We start from the raw sequence: 24,500 nt of genomic DNA, 5'->3' as shown, positions 1-24,500 counted from the left end.
TAGCACTTTGTTGCTGTGTTCTCACCTGGTGGAAGGAGCAAGGATGCTCTGTGGGCTCTCTTATAAGAACACTGGTATTATTATATATTATTTATTTCTGAAAATAGATGAGGATAAAGTTCTGAGGAAATAAACTGTTTTATAAAAATTAGTTTCTGTTCTCTAGAGAAATTGGGATAATTTCTTGGTGCTTGGCCAACATTATAACTGGTCCACGTTGCATAGAACTCTACATAAAACAAATGAGTAAAACAGTTCAGCTTACATCATAATAATCTCTACTAATGGCTCTTTTGTCTCTCATTTATTTCAGTTCTTATGTTTATTGTTAACTTCTACCATTTTTTGCATTTATTGTTTTAATTTTTTAGCTTTTTAAAAAGAATGCTTAATTCAGTTGGTTTCAAATTTTTTAAATAAATACATTTCAAGCTATCAATTTGTTTCTAAGTATTGCCTCTACCACACCCTACATGTTTGCAATTGTGAGTGCTTTTCTTATCATTTATATCTAAAGACTTTATGAATTCTATATTTTCCTCTCTAAACCATACCTTCTTTTTTTGTTATTTTTTTCTCCCCCCTGACCCCTACCAGCTTTATTGAGATATAATTGACAAATAACCCAGATGTACTTTAAGAATATAACCTTAAATGTTGGGCTTGTATGTTTGCTTGTTACACACTAACTTTGTATTACTGACTTTTATTCAAAGTTGCATTGTTGTTAGAATATGTGGTTAATCTGATAAAGATTCTTTGAAATTTGTTGGAAGTCCTTTTGTAATTTAGCACATGGTTATTTTTGTAAATATTCCATTTACGTCTGTATATTTTCTGCTTGTTGGCTACCTGAGTCTCTGTTTATACGTTTACTCAATTCCGTTTTTTAAATATGATCAAATTTTCAAACAGCTTAGCTGTCTATGGATCAGGTAAAATGATTTTAAAGAATCTTCATTTAAAGAATTTTTAGTTAAAGATATTAAGGAATTTCACCTTAAGTTTAAGGAGATAAATTTTGTCAACTATGACAGAAGTCATTTTTTTTCTAGTTTTGAAATTCTCGAGATAGCAATAATAGAAATAGGAACAGCAGCTGCAGCAGTAGTATTATTAGTAATTGTAATGGTAACAGTAGTAGCAGCAGCTAACATTTATGGTGCTCTTAGTATGTGCCAGGCATTGTTCAAAGCTATTTAAAGCTTAGGGTAATGAATTTAACCCAATAACAATTCTATGATATGTTATTGTTTTCCTCATTTTATAGACAAGTAAAGTAAAACACAGTCGTTAATATGCTTGCCATAGTCACATATAGCCACACTGGCTTTAAAAAAACCAAGTTAAGTTTGTTCAGTTGACGACACAATGATTCATTTTTTTCTTACTTTTTTTAGTTATTAGAAAAGTTAAAAGAACGTTGGCTTGACACTGGTTTGTGGCATGATCTGGAGTTGGTGAAGACAGTCATTATAGAACCACAGAGAGGAGAAAAAACTAATTTTGATGAATTACTGCAGGTGTACTATGATGCGATCAAGTACAAAGGAGGAAAAGGTAATTGGAAAGTATTGGATGGTTGATGAAAAACCTTTTTTTACTATAAAGTAAGAAGTTGGTGCTGTTAAATTTTTGTGTTATCTTTTTAAATGAATTGCACTTGAGAAAAAATTATATTTTATACTCTTGAGTAAAAAGAAAATAAATTAGATAAATATTTTATTTATTTGGTATTTTTCTCCTATGAATGTTTTCACAACGATGCCAAGTGAAACAACATGCATTCAGGTATTATTCCATAGTCTTCCCTACATGAGAGAAGGCAGAGCATGCATAAATATCTTCCTTAATAGCCCAATGAGCCCTACATTTTGATGCAAATAATATACTTTGTGCTTATACTCTGTTATCCAAGGTAAACTTGAATTTTCAAAACACAACTAAAGACTCAATATCAAAGTTAGAGAATGTCCATAAAGAGGTTGATGAGAAGGGCTAATAGTGATAATTTATGAACAATGCAAGATCATAAGATACTATAACATAATTGTCAATGTGCTTGTATGATAAGAATATTCTATGTGTGTTTTACATACTTTTTAATATAATACTGATTCAGTATGGTGTATGGTACAAATTAAGAGTTATTTAAATCATTCCAAGAACTTTTAAATACTGATGTAATGATAATGATTGCAATTTCAAATTTTTAGAGATAAAACAGTTGGGTCACAATTACTTAGTTTATGTGCAAGTTACTACTTGGATGTGGTTTTATGTGTAAGTTTCTGGAAGATATACAGTTGGTAAATTGCTTTGCTACCATATTGCACCTAAATGTAATTTTGTTTTCCTTGTTTATTTAAAAACATTGATCTTTTTAAACTTTATCTCATAATAGTTTTTCATTTTGATTCTTTTAAGTTTGCTACTATGATCACTTAAATTTCATACCTTTTAAAAATGACAAGAATAGTCAATTTTTGGAAATTTGAGTGTGTTTTTAAAAATGTTTATTTTTGTTGCTTAAGATGGAGCCCTCCTGGTAGCAGTTTGTCGTGGTAAAGTGAGTGAGGGTCTGGATTTCTCAGATGACAATGCCCGTGCTGTTATAACTATAGGAATTCCTTTCCCAAATGTGAAAGATCTGCAGGTAGGCCTTCAAAACCTTAAGAAATTTTTTTTATCATAGAAGTTGTTGATTTTGTGTAAAGTTTCTGTACCCTCAGAAATTTTGTTTTAATTTTTTTCATTTTTTAAAATTTTAATTAGTTTCAAGTATACAGTACATTGGTTAGACATCTATCTATATAGTTTATCAAAACTATCCCCCCAATTGCTCTCTCCCTCTCCTGACCTTCCACGTAGCCATCATATTAATGCTAACTACATTCCCTTTGCCATGCTCCCCATCCCTGTGACCATCCATCAGCTACTAATTTGTACTTCTTTAACCCTTCACTCCATTATCCCAGCCCCACAAATCCCTCTCCCCTCTGTCTGTCACCAAATTGACCACTATCTTTGTGAGTCTGTTTTTGATTAGTTTGTTCTTTTTATTCCTTGGATTCCACATATAAGTGAAATCATATAGCGTTTCTTTTTCTCTGTCTTAAATACCGTCTAGGTCCATCAAAACAATATCTTTTTCTATCCCCTTCCGTTTAGTCTGTACGTGTCTTTTAATATGAAGTGAGTCTTATATTTTTTCTTCTTAAGGAAGTCCCCCCAACATTTCCTGTAGTACTGGCTTGGTGGTGATAAATTCCTTTTGCTTATTTTTGTCTGGGAAGCTCTTTATCTGTCCTTCAACTCTAAATGATAGCTTTGCTGAATAAAGAATCCTTGGTTGTAGATCCTTGGTCTTCATCCTGTTAAATATATTTTTTTGCCAAGCACTTCTGTCCTGTATAGTTTCTTTTGAGAAATCAGCTGCCAGTCTTATGGGTGTTCCCTTATAAGTAATTATCTGTTTTTCTCTTGCTGCTTTTAATATGCTTTTTTTGTATTTAACCTGTAGCATTTTAATTATGATGTGTCTTGGTGTGGGCCTCTTTGGATTCCTGAGTTTTGGAATTCTCTGAGCTTCCTGGGGTTTTATGTCCATTTCCTTCACCAGTTTAGGGAAGTTTTCCATCATTATTTCTTCAAACAGCTATTCAACATCTTGATTTTCTTCAGTTACACTGATCAGATGGATATTTGGACCCATAATAGTGTCTCATATGCTCTTTAAATTATTTTTATAGTTTTAGCATCTTATCTCTTGCCATTCTGATTGCATGTCCTTGGCTTTCTTGTCCTCTAGATAGGGCATTTAATCCTTTTTTTAATTCACTTTGTTTATTCCTTTGTTTATTCCATTTAATATACTTCTCATCTCAGATAATGTGTTCTTCATTTCAGATTGGTTCTCTTTTATAATTTCCATTTTTGTTTTTATGTTTTTTATCTCTTTGGTGAAGTTCTCACTGAATTTATAAAGTTCGTTATGCATCTTTATAACTAGTGTTTTGAACTCTGCATCTGTTAGCTTACTTGACTCCATTATATCTGGATCTCTGTTCTCTTCTCTCATATGGTTTCTGCTTCTTTGTCTTTGCATTTTGGCTGCCTTTCCATGTCAGTTTCTGTGTACTAAGCAAAGCTCCTAAGTCTCCCGGTCTTATTAGTGTGGATTTATGAAGTAGGTGTCCAGTGGCACAGCCCTGAGAGGAGTTCAGCTGCAGGCCAAACTTAGCCCAAACCTCTAACACTCCCTCCCCGCCGCCGCCGCTCTGCCCCAGGGCCACCTGTTAAGATTCAGATGCTGTGCTTATAGTTGCCTCCAGAAGCCACACCAGAAACCAAGATCAGCTGCCACTAGTGTGAGTCTTGGTGCTGCTCTGCAAGTGGCACCAGACTTGCCAAGGACATAGCTGAATGTGGCTTGGGTAGGGCTGCGAGTTGGGGGAGGTGGAGTTTTGGGGAATCCTCTGGGCAGAGCGACCTCTGTTATCCAGTTTGATGGCATCATGGCTATGGTGGCGCTGTGTCCAGCGCGCTGGTATGGGGGAGGGCTCAACAGGAAACAATGGCACTTATGTACAGAATGAGTCTCCCCTCAGCCCTCACTCTGAAAATGTCTCCTTGTAAGTCCCTGGTGCCCCCTGTGCACAGCCAAATTGGCACTGGTGCTCAGAGCAAGCAGGTCTGTCACTGGAAAAATCTGCTCGTGGTCGTGGCCCCTTTAAGAGGCTTCTGCTGCTGCCGCTGCCTCCGTCTCACTCAGCTGCTGGAGACCACATCCTTGCCCCATCCTACCATCTGCTGTTGCAGGGTGCTTTCTTGGATTTCTCCCTAGTTGCATGGCTTGTTCCTTTAGATCCCAGGTGATTTTTCCTTGCTTTTGCTCCTCGTTTCCATCACAACTTTGATTTGGTCACCAGAGTCTCTATGATATACGCCATTTTTTTTTCTCCCTGTTTTAGTTCTTTAGTAACTCAGAATGAGTGTGAAAGGTTTAGTGGATATTGGTTTATTTTCTCTTTAACTTATACTGTCTCTTGTTCAATAAGAGTGATTTTCAAAGTTTGGTCCTGGGTCAGGATCATCAATGTCACCTAGGAACATGATAGAAATACATATTTCAGGCTCCATCCTTGCCTGCTGAATCAGAAACTCTGGAAATGGAGCCCAGCAATTTTTTTTTAATCAAGTTCTTCGCGACAGACACACATTGGTGCCTCGGAATTCTAGGACCCTTTTCTAGAAATCTAGCTCTCTTTTCTCCCATGCCATGCTCTGCCCTTCAGATTTCAGTGATTTTAGCTGCTTCAAATTCTGATCTCTTCCACTTCAGCTCAACAGGATCATTGTATTCTGCTTGTACTTCAGTGTTCTGTGCTGTTGTCAGGAACATATACCAAGAAAGTGAGCTGAGAATCATGGAGTTCACCTAATGGATTTCCATTACCTCCAAGATTAGTCTTATGGTACCTGGTATCTTCTCCCTGAAAGCAGTTGCTTGATCCATTGTGTCCAGTTTTACAGTTACTTACAGTGGGAGAGATATTCTTGAACTAGTTATTCTGGCCTTGGCCAGAGACAGGAATTTTGCTTCATTACCACTGATTGTTTAGTAAATATTAAATTTGAAAAATTATTTGTAGCAGTAATTTTAAACCTAGGTGATGTTATCTTTGATCAGGGAGAATTTTTGTTTACTTCCTGTAGGCATTTGAAGATGCTAGCAATCTGAGATCAAGAATTGAGGTTTTCTCTCCCTGCTTTTTGGCTACTGAGCTGACCGCATTAAATAAAATTCATATCCCTCCTCCTAGGGCATAACCCGTTAGGGTCTCATACCAAAGCAAGAGTTCTTTCCCCAGGCAGTTATCCTCTTTATTGTTACTATTTTAACAGTAATAAACAGTATATCTCTGGTTAGTTTATACTCTTCCCTAAACTCTGGACCTCCTCAGAATTTCTGAAAGTCTTGAAGGGGTATCTAATCCTTTCAGCCTACGCTAACTTTTGTGACTTCCAATACCTTTCTCCAGCCACCAGTGCTACCATTGAGAATGCTGATGACCATACCAGGGCTTCTATTCTAAAATGGCTAATACTGCCTCTGACTATGGCTATTGATGAAACAGTTGACATCTACTCGAGAAAACTGTTGTGCTCACGATCAACAGCATTAGTGCTGCAGTCCACTGAAGCTTAGTGCCGCTGATGGCACTGCTCCTGGCAGTGGTACTGTTGCTTTTTGATGTCTTATCATTTTACCTTAGCCCTGAATTATTGCACTAATGCTACTTTAGTAAAGTGGAAAGAACCCTTTTCTCCTTTTTTCTACCACACATTCTTCCAGCGTCTTAAATACGAATTATTTCTCCCTAAAACTGGCTCTTTCAATTTTTGCTTTTATCTTCTCTTTTATGGACCTATATATGAGTTCTTGAGAACGAGGAAAGAAGATAACTTTATGGCTAATACTATATTGTACTAAATACAAAGTAACAAGACCTGAAAGGATTCACATCAAACTCATAATAGTGATTTTGTCTAAGGAGAAGAGAAGGAAATGATATTGAAGGTAGTTTCCAAAGGGACTTTAGCTTTTTCTCTAATGTGTGTTTGTTTTAAAAAAACAAGCTTCCAGAAAATATGATGAGAATACAGGTATTTATTACATTATTCTTTGAAAATTCTTAAAATGTTACCTGTAAAAAAAGTTAGATTTACTTTCTATATTCTTTATCCTTATTCCCAACAGCTGTGATTCTAGGAATTGTTATTATGCCAGTCTTGGGTTTTTAATGCTTTATCTCCTCAGGATAAGTTCTTCCCAGACAACATCAGTCTGTCATACAAAAGAAGACACCTGATATTCTGCTCTGACATTCCTCAGTGATAGTCCTGCTTGTCATAGTTCTGCTTATCTGACTCTGGATGGCTCTAGTTGTGTACAACAGCAAAATAACAGAAGATTTAGTGGGGTCTGGGTGGGGAGGAGGAGGGTGGTTCTAAAGAAGTTTATCTAGTTTGTCTAGTATCTCTCGCGGTTCCTGAAAGTTTCAGGCCAAGTAGAATAGACCCAAGAGTGGTCCAAGTTGCAGGGACAAGCGACAGATAAAGCAGGAAATTCTTTACTGCCAAAACCAGACATAAGGGAAATGTATTTCTTATTGCCATGTCTGGGTCAGTTTGTCCTGTGTAACAAACAATTCTAAAACTTGGTGACTTTAAACAACAATTATTTGTTATGGGTCACACATTTATGGGGGTGGATGGCTGGGCAGTAGATGATCTAGTTTGAGCTTGGTTGGGTAGCTCAGCTAATTTAAGCTAGGCTTAGTCACCCTGCTATGGTTTGACAATTGTATGTTGGGCTCAACTGGGTCAGCTCTGCTCTGCATGTGTATTTCATCCTTCTTGGACCAAAAGACTGGCCAAAACATGTTGTCATTGCAGTGTCAGAGGTACAAGAGGGCAGGCTTGACTGTATATGTACTTTTCAAATACCTACTTATATCATATCTTCTAACCTTTTGCCCAAAGCATGTCATATGCCCAAGCCCAAAGTCAGGAGCATTGAATGAGGGTGGGTATTTTCCACCACACATGGCAAAGGAATTAGAATTAAGACTTCAAAAGGAGTCCTGGCATTTTTTTTCTTAACTACGGGATATTTGTAAGGCATCCATTCAAAAGACTGGTGTTTATGAGCTTTAAAAGTATAGATATGCAATTTTTCTAGTAATTAAGAAGGACTTTTATCATTTGGATAAATGACCAGAATATAAAGTCAATACCTGAAATATCTAAATATCTGAAATATCAGTATCTGAAATAAATCAGAGCATCATTATGTATGGTTTCTTAAAGTTCATAAATGATTAAACAAGTTATTGAAAATATTTATTTGTATACTTCTATAGGATATAAAGGACATACAAAGATTTGAAATTTTAATGAAATTCACTTTATCTGTTTTTTTGTTGTTGTTGTCCATGCTTTTGGTGTCATATTTAGCAAATCATCACCAAATCTAAGGTCAAGCAGATTTGCTCCTAATGTTTTCTTTGAAGAGCTTCATATTTTTAGCTTTTAAATTTAGTTGTTTGATCCATTTTGAATAAATTTTTGTATATGATGTAAGAAAGATAAGGGTCCAAATTTCTTATTTCTTTCAACTCTTGTAGATATCATTGAGTCGTATCATGTTTTTATAATTCATTCTGCCAATCTTTGCCTTTCAATTGGAGTTAAATATACTTATATTTAAGGTAATTACTGCTAAGGGAGGACTTCTACAGTTTAGCTGTTTGTTTTCTGCATGGTATGTGCTTTTTGTTTCTCGTTCCTTCATTATTGACCTTTTTGTATTTAGTCGATTTTGTTGTGTACTATTTTGATTTCCTTTCTTTTCATGTATATTTTTTATTTTCTTAGTGTTACCTTGGGGGCTATAAGTAGTATCTTAATCTCTGTTCTCACATTTTATATTGTTATTGTCATAGATTGTATCTTCATACATTGTATATACATTCACATAATTTATAATTATTGTTTTATGCATTTGTCTTTTAAATCATACAGGAAAAAAGAATTACAAACCAAATGTACTACCTTTTATATTTACCTATATAGTTATCTTTACCAGTGTCTTTTATTACTTCCTAAAGCATATATTACACTGCCTTCATTAGATTATATTTTAATGTTTAATAATCCTTTTTATAATCTGTTAGATGGTATACCTTGAAGTTTGGACAACTTCTTAAACGAAGTATTGCTTTGGAATATAGTGAGTGTTCAATAAATGTTGGTTTAATTAATGATTAAATATGTTTATTTAAGTCTCAATTATTTATACTTATATATTTAAATAGTTATATTTAAGTATTAAATATATTTAATACATTAATTAAATTAAAGGTTAAGTATACATTTAATATATTTAATGTAAATTATTAAAATAGCATTTCATTTTGTTCTTTATTTTACTTGATATTGTTGTTAAAAAACAACCCTTCATACCTAGACACTTCAAGTAAGGCATGATAACGGTAGTAATCATTATTATATGATAATGAGGACAGAAGTTAACATTAATATAACTTATAATGAGACAATTCAGTGTATTGTTACAATCATAAATCATTAAAGGAGTTATAGAAGGGAATGCTCAATCCCAATAGCATTTTGCACTCTAATACATAGTTGAACATAATAAATGGAGGGGTATCTTATATTGGTTATACTGGCTGTTGCTCAATTTTATATTAGTTTTCTATTGCTGCATTACAAATCACCACAAACAATTTGGCTTAAAACAACACACATTTTTTATGTCACAGTTTCCATGGGTCAGGAGTCTGGGCATAGCTTAGCTGGGTCCTCTGCTTGGGGTTCCACAAGGCTCCAGTCAAGGTGTTGACTGGGCTGTGTTCTCATCTGGATGTTGGAGTCTTCCAAGCTCATTCCAGATGTTGACAGAATTCAGTTCCTTATGGCTTAGGACTGATTCAGCCATGGGCTCTTCTTATCTCCCAGAGGCTACTCAGAGTTCCTTGCCATAGGGCCTTCTCACAGGCCCTCTCACAGCATGGCAGGTTATTTAAGGCCAACAAAATTTAAGGCCTGCTAAAGTGGAGTCATATAATTTAACCTCAGGAGTAATTTCCCCATACCTTTGCCTTATAACCTAATAAGGGAGTGACTGTCCATCACCCTTGCCATATTCTGCTGGCTAGAAGCAAGTCACAGGTTCTGCTTTCATTCAAGGTGAGAGGATTATACAAGACACGACTCTCTGGGAGTCACCTTAGGGTTTGTCTGCCATATTCTTGTGTTCTGTAAAATGTGATGATGAACTCAATGATCTCCATAAATGGCTCTTCTAAAACTAACAGTGCTTTAAATTACTGGACCACAAATTAAGACTTTATAGTTATATTTGTCGTTAATACTCAGTCTATCATGCTAGAATAAGTAGAAGTTATTTATAAATGACAACCTTAAATAATCTATCTTATGGAAATGAAATAATCTAGTTCTGCATTATTTTCTCTATTTCATTTGAATTCTTATTTGAATAGGTTAAAGGTCAATGTCTGAGTTAGATAAGTGACTTGAGTGGGAAAAGAGGGCAGTGACGTTTATTTTATGGTACTAAAATTTTTTCTTAAATTTGAGGCACAGATTATGGAAGTAATTAAATACAGTTTAAAATACTAACTTAAGACTTTTGTAGTCTCAATTACAGAGTTTGGCTTTTAGAGAAGCAGGAAAATGTATGTTAGAGCCAAAAATATGACTTCTTTGGCTGTGACCAGGATTTCCTCTTCCCACCTTGGGGACTACAAAGTAGAGGTAGGAAAATTTCATTTTGGAGCCAAGTATGACTTGTTTAGTTCTAGTCATAATTTATTGCACATACTTCAGGGATCTGAAAATAAAGAAACCTACTATTAAATGTTGATAATGGGCCGCTCTGAAGGGCAAGCATTAAACTAACTTTCCCAGAGAGGATTTTTTTCACTTCCACCTTTTCCAGATGCTTCTGATCATTCTATAAGGACATACTTAATCTTGTAACAGTTAAAAAGAAAACTTTCCGTGTACTAAACCTAAGTATTTGAGGGGCAGAATAGTGACACAAGGCCTTTATATGATCAGATGTTGGTAGAAAAGTATACCTTACACAATATAACAAGGCTGCTCTTTTAATGAATGTCTGAAGCAAATCTTTTGGCCTATTAGTATGATCTAAAAACTACAAAAGCCTTCAACTTTATAATTCAGGCATCCACATCTCAACTTGGTAGCATGGTCATGATTTCTGAGGCATTATAAAGTACAATACTTAGATTTTAAAACTGAGTTTTATGTGTATTCCTTAGCATAGTTAAGGAGTACATACAAATATTCTCTCTTCATGGGGATTGTGCCTTTACTGCTCTGAGAAAAAATTCATAAAACCATGGCATGTGGCTAAAAATTTTTATACTTTAAAACTGTTCAAATGGTTTATCATTGGTTTAGTAAAATTCGATGGTAATATTCAATATCAAAAATGTTCTTATAATGATTAAAATAATTTATTAAGGTAATACATTTTATATTTGTATATTGTTTTTCTTTAGTAATGTAGTATGTTGAGTTACCAAATAGATTTCATTTAGAAACTATTTAAAACTCAGACAGTGATCTGATTAGTTATCTTAATACTGGCATATAGAAACCATTATGAATTATTTTATTTAGAAAACTTCTCTTACCTCTGAATGTACTGAACTATTTGAAGATATTTTAATCAATTTTGAAAAGTTACATTCATGATTGAAAAACACAGGCATCTATTTTAGTTTTTTAAATTACTAATTGACTTTATAACAAGCACATATAAATTTATAGGCTTCCATGCATTCTTGGGTTTTTATAAACCTAAGAAAAGGCTCTTATCCCATGGTTGTCCCAGAGGATAACAGCATTGATAAAATAGAGTGCACATTAAACCAATGCTTTCAAGTGTCAAAATATTAGATGATGGCAGTATTAGAATTCTTAAATTTGACATTTCTTTTTAAGGAGAATGATGTTGTTCCTTCATTTTTCTTGTTGCTTTGATAGCAGTGTGAATCATTCGTGAGTAGATGAATGAAGGCAAGGGGCTATAGTTTATTAAAACAAACATAATTTCTTAATTTTGAGTAGATGCATGTATTTCTTTTGAACCACTTTCATAATTGTATTAATGATTTTGAGTGTTTTAGCATTTATTCATTCATTCATTTAAAAAGCTTTTACTAAAAGCCTAATGTGTACTAAATATAGTAGGTGCAAAAATGAACAAGATGCTTTCTCTATACAGGTGATGTCTATAATTTAGTAAAGGACTCAAACGTGTAAATATTTCGATGGGATAGGATCTGGGTGTTCAGATGCCTGTAGAAAGTGAAGTTGAGCAATACCTTTGACTTTCCATCCAAATATCCATTTACTTTGACTGATTTGCCTAAAATAGATGGAGGAACCAGAGAAATAGATTTGAATCGTGTCTGCATTAAGATTCAGGCATACAAACATTTGGTAAAATGGAATGACCTCATCAAAGGCCAGATTACAAAACTATTCATATTAAGTCCATTCAGAATAATGAAACAACCAGTACCAGTACTAGACTCTGGTGACACAGTGATACATTACACATATTATAGTCCCTTGTCTCATGGAGCTTGCAGCCTAGTGGGAAATATTGACATAAAAGTAGCAAAGAAACAATTATTTACAGTTGTGATGAAGGCTGTAAGAAAAAGTCATAGGAACTATGAGAATGTATAACAGTATCCTGAACTAGTCTGTAGGGGTAAAGAAAGACTTTCTGAGGAAGTGATATTTAAGCTGGCACAGGAGAGAAGGCTAGGAGTTATGTAGGTGCAAAGAATGGATCGGAGTATTCTCAGCAGAGAGAACAGCATATGCTAAGGCCCAAAGGTATGAAAGAGGATAGCAGTTTCCAAGTATTGAAAGATGCTGAAGTAGAGAGCAAGTTAGAGAGAATGGCATGTTGATAGAGGCTGAGAGAGGTATTACGAAGTCAAATTAGTTAGGGTCCTGAATGCCATTTTAAGGATTTGAGCTAAGTTATGGGAAACCAGATCCAGGAATAGAGCCTGAGGTCAGAGCATAGTGTTCTTGTTATAGTATAGCATCGGATACAGAAACCTACCTGGACCTTGCCTGGATAACAACATGTAGTTACCCAGGGGAAATGGCTGTGTATATAAACTTAAAGGGCCATAATACTAAGCTCTGTCTCACATTTAGGAGTCTAGCAACTTGCTGTTGGAACTGTTGGAAACTCTTAGGCCAAATCACAGATATGGAAGAAAAACCTGTCACTTCTGAAGGTCTAGAATGAGTTTACCTTCAATTACTTAAACCATTTTTTCTTCCTCGGAAAACTTTCTTTTCCTAGCTTTTTAAAAAAAAAAATTTGGCCAGAAGTATTATTAAAGCAGGTTCTAAATATATCTTGAAATTCCAAAATTAAAATCTAATTTAAATCTAAGCACGCCATCTTAGTTGACAATTTGTAATTTTCCTTGGACCATGAAAAAGGAGAATAACCACAGCTTTTGTTACCATCTCTCCTGAAAATAAAAAATCGTAAAATCGCAAAATAAATGAGTAAATTGCTGAGGTATTTTTAATTTTTAATTTTTTTTGTTCATCATGTTTTTATTTGTTTTGCTTTTTTAATTGTGATGGAATTTTTTGAATTTTTAAATTTTTAAAAAATATCCCCATATTTCTTAAAGGAATACTTTCAGATCAGGGAAGAAAACATTTAAAATGACAAAATTTTAATTAAGCAAGTTTGATTGGTAGCCTTTTTCTTTTTCTTTTTTTTCCCCCAATACTCATGTTATTGTATTTCCTTAAGAAAAAAAGCTATGTCTGAATATAGCTACAAGTTAAACCTTTAGATAATAAATAAAACAAACAAAAACTTTTGTTTTTTGAAAAATTCTGGTTATTTTCTTGTATTCATCTTGTTTTTGGAGAGAACAATAACTTTGTTGACCTTCGTATTTTACTTTGCTCTCATAATAGGTTGAATGCTATAAAGTGAAATTATCACCCTGGGGATTGTAAAGCTGATTGACACTTTACTACTTCCACTGGCACAGAGCATAATCAGCAGCACTAATTCAGGGGAAGCGGTGGAATTGTTTTTTAACTTCTTTGAAAATAACTTTTTTTTTCCTTCGGAGTAGAATTTTGGTTGTAGTGGATTTTAATATATTTACTTAGATTCTCTTATTGTGTTTCTCTTTTATTTGTTTCAATTTGGGGGCAGTTTTTAAGAGGCAAAGAAAGGAGAAATATCTTTTTTTTTTTTTTTTGCCTTTCTGAAACCAGAAGTCTTCATTGCTTCCTAAGAAAAAGCATGAGATTTTAAAGTGTGATGAACCCATATTCTTTATTCCCACATTCCCACATTCGCATTTGAGAAGCTAAGAATCAGACGTTCCTAACAATAATATTGCAAAGGTAGAAAGTAATACTTTTTAAATAAATCAAACATGTTTTTATGTTTGAAAAATAAGTATGAATTTATGAATAAAAATCTAGATGGCAAAGTATCATAATTATTTGTTGGGCTACAGAAGTGATAAAGAGCTTTAAGTTTTAAGTATATTTTCAGTATTTTCTAATACTCAATGTAATTTTTTTATGTGTACACTTTCTGTTGCTCTGTTTGTTTTTAAATGTCACAGTATTTCATTACGTAAATCTGAGTCTGAGCTTCTTCTCACTGGGATTAGCTTCTTCTTTCTATACCTGCCATTGCCACTAGACTTTTATGCAGTCCCCTCAAGGCGACAGTGCTTACTTAGTATTGTATCTTATAGCATCCACTATGAGAGATCTTGCCATCCTCCAGGGTTAATATAGGAGTAGGTACAGGTCTCTGTCACTTGCTGAATGCAGCACTACTTATTCTCCTTAACGAAGCCTCTTAATATTGGCTCGTTCCTTTAAGAGCCTAAGGTTCCATTTACAACTGCACGTCGCTTTGTTATATATTTCATTATATTGGTTGTTATTGTTAGAAGGGTTTATTCATACTTATTTGGTTCTCATATATTAAAGTCTCATGACTTTAACAAAGGAAACTGTAGATTGTAAGATATATGAATGAAATAATATTTAGAATACTAGAGGACCAATCATGTACTCATTCTGTAGATTATACCACTGACATTTTATATAGTTCTGCTTCAAATATAGCTCATAGGTTACAAAGTGATCAAAAAATATTATGAAGTATAATAAAGAATGCTAATGTTAATTATAATTTCTCAGAATTAAGATAATTATAGAAGCCATATAGAAAAAATTACATTTCAAAACTGAACATTGTTCTTTATGTATGCTGCCAGTGTACATGTTTTCATTGCTATTCAAAGAGAGTAGCCACTCCATAAGCCAAAGAAACTCATCAGTCACCTAAAATCATGTGTCTATATATTGAATAGTGTAGGTTAATCATCTTCAGAGAGAGTCGATCCAAGTGTAAAAATTTCGCCTAATTTGAGGCGAACAGCCCAAGGTAGGTGAGCTACATGGCTCATATCATCCCTATCAGTCCAGTGGCTTTTTTCATGTATATGCAGCAGTACATTATGACATAGTGTAAAGCCCACCCAAATCTACATGGGGTTTTAGAAAAATGGGATAATAATAACTCTCCAGCCCACTTACCTCTAATACATGATGCTTTACTGTTTCGTGTCCATTGTCATTTATTTCTTCAACCAACTCTATTAGGTAAGGTTGGCAGGAATTCTTTTCTTTCATTTACAGAGGCAGAAATAGAGAAAAGAAGCTGAACTGGGGGTACTGTGACTTTCCCAAAATCAAACAACTAATAAACATCAAAGCCTTGACTCTAAGCTGTGTGCTTTTTCCATTATACCTCCTTCCCTAAAAATGGGCTATAGCATGGGTGGAAAATATATATGCGTATATGGCATTTTCAACAGTTGATAATTTAAGCATTTTCAGGTTTATCTGGACAATATTTTGGTGTGGGTAGCCTAACTAAATTTCCACAAAGCTTATTATTCTTTAAAATAAGAATAACAACTTAGCCCTTTATAGAATAAGTATGTTAAAATTGAGGTTTCTTGCATGTCTTAAAGTATTAACTGACTTTCCTTTTAATAAAAAATATTAATTTATGCTTTTTTTCCTGTATTTTCTTATTTTAACAAATTATTTTCATGATTAAAAAACTAAGATCTAATACTGTTTTTGCATTATTATCTAAAGCATATATTTAGGATTGTTTAAATGTTACTGAACTACCAATAAAAAATTCTGCACGGTAATTAAATTATAGCTAGATGAGGTCAAATATGTTGAAGACAAGAGATGCTTAATTTAAGAGGAATGTATTTTGTTCTTTTTCTCATATTTGGAATTTTTAGGCTATTTTTTCAGCATTGACAGTTTATGACACAAAGTTTAATGTAGCTTTCTCTGCAAAAAGCGTCTTATCCAAAGCAGCCTTAATGCATATGTGAGATATGTTGTGTTACTATTACTGTGTCTGTAACTATGTCTTGATTCTTATTTTTTGGTGGATTATTGTGGTCAATTTCTAATGTAACAAAGAAAGTACATAACAATTGAAAACCATTTCTAATATGCTTCCCCCCCCCACCCCCCGCAATCTAAAAGGGAACCTCGGTTCTTAACTCTTGGCAGAAATCCATTTTTCCCCATTTGAAAAAATACACACTCACACACTATATTTGGTTAACTTGGTGTTTCAGAAATCTTGAAAATATGCCAAATGAAATAAAACCGGCTATATTCCTTTAGCTAGATTATTTCACATACAAGAGCTTATGCTGAATTTAGAACTCTAACCATTGGAATTTATATTGTGATACCCTGATAAGAGTGTTTACACTGTGATGATATGGAGCAGTAAATGCCTCTAAATGCATAGTCTCTGTCTTCCAGATTTGGTTTACTATAAATGTTTATGTTTTAGGTCCTGTATCTTGGCTAAAGATAAAATTATTTTTCTTGAATGTTTGCTAGACAAATGTGTTTATTTTTATGAGGTAAAGTTTTCTTAATATTTTTAATAAGTAAATTTAGCTGATTATTTGTCTTAGTCTTATTTTGAGGCTTGAACTTTTGTGGTAAAGCCTACATACAAGAAAAAATATATATCCTGCCTATATTGTTGCTTTTAGGAAGGCATTTATTACTGAAGTCATAATACCTATTTATATGAATTGGGATAAATTCCACCTTCTTTCATATGCAGCAGTAGTAAAGTGAAGAGATGCATTTATAGTCTCAGTTCATGTTTATCATACCATTTATTTCTTCAGAAGCTGCTTATGAAAGGCTACTCTTGAATAGATCTATTTAAGGCCAATACTATCGGGTTTTACTAAGTTGAAAAAATAATCTGATGTTCAAAATTGTGACTTAAATTTCTGTTGACATATACAGTATAATCTTTTTGGTTATTTTATATTTACTACTATCAGTAGTATATTACTTATACTGTGTCCAATACAATCAAGTCATTGGAGGACTTCAGGAATTTACTGTTTAATCTCAAGTATACTAAAATGTTAATGGTAAGATCAGAATCCAAAACCATATAACTTTTGCCTAGATGCTGTATAGGTATTTTTACATAATTCTCTAAGTATCACTTCAGTCTTGATTATCTGTCTTTGCTATTCAGGATCTCATCTCTACATACATTAGGTTAGCTTTTGATGCAGAAATATTTTCAGTTGTCTAGAATCTACCATATTAAGGGTGTTTCTCATTTTGAACTCCAATTATTGAAAAATGTTTTATGAATGAATGCAACATCTGAACAAATGGGTTGCAAACTCAAGCTGTTACAGAAGTTAAACATAATTTTAATGAGTGAGCTAGTTGAGGGTTGGCAAATAGTTCATATTATTTTAAGCTACAGTAAGGGCCACATAAAATAAACTTTGGGCTTTTGGTTTGAACCTCTGATAAAATAATTTGCAGTCTCTGCTATTCACACACTCCAAAATTACACATACAGTAATTTATTGGGGATGGGCACCAACTGATTTAAACTCCTTCCAGAGTGTACAATTAAATACAGTTTTCTATTTTGGGAAAGCCTTGTAAAATGTATTTGAAAAGCAATGTTAACTGGTCTAAAAGATCATTTTTCCAAACCACAGTTCAGCTCAGTTTATGGTGTTTACTTTCTGTCAAAACTTAGAAAAAACATTCACAGTTAACTTCCATAATATAAAATGTCTGTCTCATTAGGCATTAAAGAAGCACTGGTCAACAGGTATAATATTGTTAGACTGTATAGCTAATATGAGTGTGGACATGACCTCCCAAATAGATCAAAGACTAATCTCTTTGACAGTTACAAGATGGCAGAACTTGCCATGGGCCTTTTGCTGCTGCACATTGAAACTATTTGTTTGGAACGCATGCCTGAGGGATGAGAATGTGTTTATAAGGATGAGCAGGTAAAAGTAAAAGGTTGTCTTTTGACATTTCAACTAATCCCTTCCAGTCTTTGGTTTACTTAACATTTAGGCTATTTGCTGGCAGGAGAAACTGGCTTTTTCACATATGCTTTGTGTCATTTTAAATTGGGCATTGATTTTTGTGCCCGATAATCCCTAAGTTTACAATGAAATAGATTCTGGTGTCATTAAAAAGAGGTGTACTAGCTTCCTACCTTTTCCAAACCCTTAATTTTGCTTTCCCTAATTAAATGTATTCTCCCAAAGAAAATTTTTAATTAATTTTTAAAAATCTGTTTCTTAAATACTAAAAAATATTTCAAAGTTAATCTTTTATATATTTACTCTAAAACCTTTTCTTTTTCCCTTCTCACCTAAAATAATTTCTCTAGGTAAAATATTGGCTGTGTTTTAAAAGCCATTCGGATTATGAAGAATATTTGAAAATTTGCAAGAAACTGAAATAATGTAGTCATACATAAAAGTTAATTCATCTTAATGAAAAATTAAAGCCTAAGGAGAAATAATTTTGTTTATTTAATCTAATGGTTGCTACATTATCTCTAAATACTTTATTTATAACTAATACTTCCTAGAGCAACTGTTGACATAGGCAGAGTGATTATTATAAAATATTTGTCTGAACATGGTGTAGGACATTTTGAAAACCCTTAAGCTATTATATCTGACAAAGGATAAGTGCCAGATGTGGGGGTGTGTAATACTATTAAAGAATATAGAGAAACTGCTTAGCTAATTTTGAGAGATAGGAAATGTATATTTTCCCCAGTGGGATAGAATTTTTAAAGTACTTTTTCTTCTAAAATATTTTTAGGATGTTATTTACTACATTACCTTTAAAAACACAGTCTGTGACACTTGAAGTTATTTTTCTTTATATTCTAGTTATAAAGGTTTAATTTAGAAATTTGACAGGTTCTTGTGAGGACATTTGAAATAAAATTTCTTACCTACCAATTTGAAAGCTACTTGTCAGAAGCACACTCTCCTGTTTTCTTTCCTAAAACATGTCCTTTGTGTAAAAAAGTTAATAGTATTATAGATTGTATTGAAGAGTCTTTTTTTTTCTTGAGTAGTTTTACAACTTCTTAAAACTATAAGTTGTTAATTTATCTTCAAAGTCCAAATTTTTTTCCAAGAAAACAACTCTTGTACTTTTAATTAGGTTTGTACTACAAAAACGTACTATTTGATATACTTGCCCAGGAATATTACATAGGGGACTTTTAAAAGCTGACTAACTGAAAGGAACAGTTCCTACTGTTTCTCATTGAATTTGAGAACCATTTTTAATTTCATTTTAATTAGATTTTCTCATTCTATTTTTAAATGTGAAAAATAAGCCATAACAGAACTGACTTGCCTAAGATCACTCAAAGAAGCTATATAGTGTCTTGATTCTAGAGTTTTCACTCTTAAGTGATAGACAAATGTAGATTAAAATCCTAGCCGTACTCCTTACAGTCTGGGTGGCATTCAGCATGCTACTTAATCTTTTAAACCTTATTTTTGTAATCTGTAAAATGGGGTAATAATATCTACCCCTTAAGATTGTTGTGAAGATTTAATGAGATAATACATAGTAAGAACTGCACTGTTCATGGAACATTATAAGTGCTCAATAGATGTTATTATCATTTAATAATAAAATCTTGGTTCCCAACTTTTCCAATTTTGACTTTCAGTTTAACTAACTCATTATCAACTTCTGTTCTTAGTTTATAAATTATTTCTTTAACATGGATTAACTCAAATTATCCTTTTCCTTAAAATTCTCTTGTCATCTCTCGGTAGATTACTGGATTGCTTCTCTCAGTGACTGGAAACTTTGGATTCAGTTTTGACTTTTCTCTTTTTTTAATAAGCCCCACATCTACGTTGTCACTTAAATTTTGTAGCTCTACAATGTGTTACAAACTTGGCTTCTTTTCTATTCCCTTTGCCTTTCCAGGTAAGGCCCTCAATACTCTTGCACCAAATTCGTAGCATGTCTTCATTCCTCAACTCTTCTTATATCTATGTACTGTAATCAAAGTTAATATTTTAATACTTATATTAACTTGATGGCCATTTATATTTATATTTGTTCTGTTCTTTGTAAGCTCTTACTAGACAGAAAATATTTTTTACTCATCTTTGTATATCTAGTTCCTATCATAGATGCCTTGCACACAGCCAGAACTGTAAATATTGAACTGAATTGAGTGTTTCTTTAAGCTACTAAAAATTTCTTCTTCTCGTTATATCAATTTTTCTACTTTAAATGTTATATTTTTTAAAATTCCTACAGCATTCTTTTTTATTTAGGTTTCTTAAAGCTTTATTGAGGCATAGTTGACTTTATAGCATTCTTGAGAGCTGCTTAAAACATAATTCCCTTTTTTCATTCTATTTATGAAAAATTAAAATCGTAATAATTTCCTTTCACAGAACTTGCATTTTACTTTTCACAGGTGAGCTTTTTACAGGATAAAAAGGTCATTAACTTATATATTTGAATAGGTCAGTCTGAACTGTGTATACCATACATTCTTACCTTGTATGAAAGTAGTAACTCTCTAGGGACTATGTAATTTTAAAGATTTTTATGAAGACCAGCTGAAGGCTGGGTATGTAGTAGCCTTTGGTGTGACACTGCTCTTATTAAGAATGTGGTTTAAATGCCCTGTTATTCGGAGTCTCTTTGATAAGGGACTAGCATGATACTCTCAAGATTCATCCATGTTGTCGCAAATGGCAGTATTTAATCTTTTGTTGTGGTTGAGTAGTATTCCATTGTATATATGTACTACATTTTCTTTATCTAATCATCCACCAAAGGACACTTGGGTTGTTTCCATGTCTTGGCTATTGTGAATAATGCTGCAGTAAATATAGGGATACATATATCTTTACGAATGAGCGTTTTCAGATATTCTGGGTAAATACTCAAAAGAAGGATTGCTGGGTCGTATGGTAGCTCTATTCTTAATTTTTTGAGGAACCTTCATGTTATTTTCCATAGTGGCTCTACCAATTTACATTCCTACCAGCTGTGTATGAGGGTCACTTGGTCTCCACCTTTCCAACATTTGTTATTTCTTGTCTTATTGATAATAGCTATTCTAATAGGTGCAAAGTGGTATCTCATTGTGGTTTTGATTTGCATTTTCCTAATAACTTGTGAAGCTGAACATCTTTTCATATATCTGTTGGCTGTATGTTTTCTTGGGAGGAGTGTCTGTTTAGGTCTTCTGCCCGTTTTTTAATAGGATTGTTATTGTTATTGTTGAGTTGTATGAGTTCTTTATATATTTTGGAGATTAGCCCCTTATTGGAGGTGTTATTTGCAAATATCTTCTCCCATTTGGTTGGTTGCTTTTTTGTTTCGTTGATGGTTTATTTTGCTGTATAGAAGCTTTTTAGTTTAAGGCAGTCCCATTCATTATTTTTGCTTTTACTTCCCACATCTTTGAGGTCAAATACATAAAATACTCTTTGAGACTAAGGTCCATAAGTTCAGTACCTATTGAATCTCTATTCTGTTTTCTTTTATGTATTTTGTCTCAGGTCTAGTAGTTAGTTCTTCGATCCATTTTGAGTCAATTTTTGTGTATGGTGTCAAATAGCAGTCTAATTTTACTTAACTCCTTGTTAAATCAGGTTTTTGGGTTTTTTTGTTGTTATTAGTGGAATGAATTCTTTATATATTTTGGATACAAAACTTATCAGATATATGGTTTGCAAATATTTTCTCATGTTCTGTAGATTGTCTTTTTATTTTGTTGATTGTTTCTTTTGCTATGCAGTAGTTTTTAGTTTGATGTAGTTTCACTTGTCTATTTTTGCTTTTGTTGCTTGTGCTTTAGGTGTCATATCTAAAAAAATTATTGCCAAGACCAATGCCCAGGAACTTTTTCCATTTTCTTCTGGGGATTTTATGATCTCAGGTCATACATTTAAGTTTTTAATACATTTTTGATTGATTTTTATGTATGATGTAAGATAAGAATTCAGTTTTATTCTTTTGTATGTGACTACCCAGTTTTTTAACCACCATTTCCTGAAGAGATGATCCTTTCCCCATTGTGTATTCTTGGTGCACTTGTCAAAGATGAGATAACTATATATGCATGGGTTTATTTCTGGAATCTCTATTCTGTTCCATAGGGACTATATGTCTGATTTTAGGCCAGTACCATATAGTTTTAATTACTAGAGTTTTGTAATATAGTAACAATACTAATTCTTCCAATTCATAATCACAGGATCTTACCATATATTCATGTTTCTTCAATTTCTTTCATCTTATAGTTTTCATTGTAAAGATCTTTCATCTCCTTTGTTAATTTATCCTAAGTTTTAGATTCTTTTTGATGCTATCGTAAATGGGATTGTTTTCCTAATTTTTTTTTGGATAATTTGTTGTTAGTATATAAACATGTAACTGATTTTTGTATGTTGATTTTTATATCCCGTAACCTTAATAAATTTGTTTATGAGTTCTAACGGGTTTTGTGTGTGTGTGTGTGTGTGAAGTCTTTACAGTTTTCTACATATAAAATCATATTGTCTGCAAATAGAGATCATTTTACTTCTTCCTTTCTGGTTTGGAGACCTTTTATTTCTTGTTCTTGCCTAATTGCTCTGGCTAGCACTTTCAGTACTTTGTTGAATAGAAGTGATGAGAACGGCTACCTTTGTCTTCTTAATCTTAAAAGAAAAGCTTTCAGCTCTTCACTATCAAAATAATGTTAGCTTGTCTACTGTGAGCTTGTCTACTTGGCCTTTTATATTAAGACACGCCTCTTCCATGCCTAATTTTGTGAGAGTTTTTTTTTTATTATAAAATGATGTTGAATTTGTGAAATGCTTTTCCTGCATCTATTGAGATGATCATATGATTTTTATCCTTAATTCTGTTAAGTGGTATATTAACATTTGTCGATTTCTGTATGTTGAACCAATCTTGTATCCTGAGGATAAATCCCACTTGATCATGGTGTATGATTCTTTTAATATGCTGTTAATTTAGTTTGCTGGGTTTTTGTTGAGGATTTTTGCAACTATGTTTATCAGGGGTATTGCTCTATAATTTTCTTTTGTAATGTCTGTATCTGATACTGGTATGAGAGTAGTACTGGCTTCTTAACATAAGTTTGGAAGTGTTCCCTCTTCTTCAATATTTCAGAAGAATTTGAGAAAGGTGGTGTTAATTCTTCCTTGAATGCTTGGTAGAATTCACAGATGAAGCTATCTGGTTTTGGGCTTTTCTTTGTTGGGAGAATTTTTATTACTACTTTAATCTCTTTACTTGTTTTAGGTCTGTTCACAGTTTCTATTTCTTCATCATTTAGTCATTTGGTAGGTTGTATGTTTCTAGGAGCTTATCTATTTCCAGATTATTAATTTTTGGCATATGATTATTCATAGTATTATGATCCTTTGTATTTCTGTAGTATGAATTGTAATCTACTCTTTCATTTATAATTTTGAGAGTTTTTTCCTTGGTTAGCAAAAGATTATCTGTTTTGTTTATCTTTTCAGAAAACCAACTCTTAATTTAATTGATTTTTGTCTTTTTTTTCTGTTGTCTATTTCATTTTTCCTGCCCTCATCTTAGTTGTTTCCTTCCTTCTGCTAACTTTGAGATAGTTATCTTTTGAGTTACTTTTTCTAGGTATTAAGTTAGGTTGTTTATTTGAGATCTTTGTTTTTTCTTTTTCTGTGGATTTCTTCTTTAACCCATTGGTTGTTCATTTGTGTTAATTTCTCCATATTTGTGAATATTTCCATTTTCCTCATGTTATGGATTTCTAATTTCATACTGTTGTGGTTGAAAAAAGATACTTGATATGATTTCAGTCTTCTTAAGTTTCTTAAGATATATATTGTGGCTCAACATATAATCTATCCTGGAAAATGTTCCATGTGTACTGGAAAAGAATGTATATTCTGCTGCTATAGATTTAAGCCAAATTATAACAATAATTACATTAAATATGAATGATTTAGACTTCCCGATTAAAAAGCAGTGATTATCAGACTGCATAAAACATAAAAGAATGAACTACCGATATACTTTTCAACATGAAATGAATTCCAGAATTATTATGCTAAATGACAAAAGACAGACACAAATAATTACATGTCGTATGATAACATTTACATGGAATTCTAGTAAAAGCAAAACAGAAAGCAGATCATTGATTAGCAGGGTCAGCAGTGAAGGAGATTAACTGAAAAGTGATAGGAGGGAAGTTTTCAGGGTGCTGAAAATAATCTATATTCTGATTGTGATGGTGATTATAAGACTATACATTTATCAAAACTTACGTTCCATGTACATTGAAGTTTTGTGAATTTTATTGTATGTAAATTATTTCTCAATACAACTGATTGACATTGTCACACAGGACATTAATTACGTAC

At 33.0% G+C, this 24,500-nt stretch overlaps 1 protein-coding gene across 1 annotated transcript in view; it reads left to right on the top strand.

Moving 5' to 3' along the window:
- BRIP1 (BRCA1 interacting protein C-terminal helicase 1) overlaps nt 1-24,500 on the top strand; it is a 167,339-nt gene that overhangs the window by 117,442 nt on the left and 25,397 nt on the right. Inside the window, exons 15-16 of the mRNA XM_011375031.2 lie at nt 1,401-1,560; nt 2,535-2,656. Of these exons, the coding sequence (XP_011373333.2) occupies nt 1,401-1,560; nt 2,535-2,656 (282 nt within the window). The remainder of the gene's footprint in view (nt 1-1,400; nt 1,561-2,534; nt 2,657-24,500) is intronic.

This window comes from Pteropus vampyrus, unplaced genomic scaffold, assembly GCF_000151845.1.
Source record: "Pteropus vampyrus isolate Shadow unplaced genomic scaffold, Pvam_2.0 Scaffold261, whole genome shotgun sequence".
Lineage (NCBI taxonomy): Eukaryota > Metazoa > Chordata > Mammalia > Chiroptera > Pteropodidae > Pteropus > Pteropus vampyrus.
Note: the sequence above shows the minus strand (reverse complement) of the source record. Positions and strands in the feature narration are given on the sequence as shown.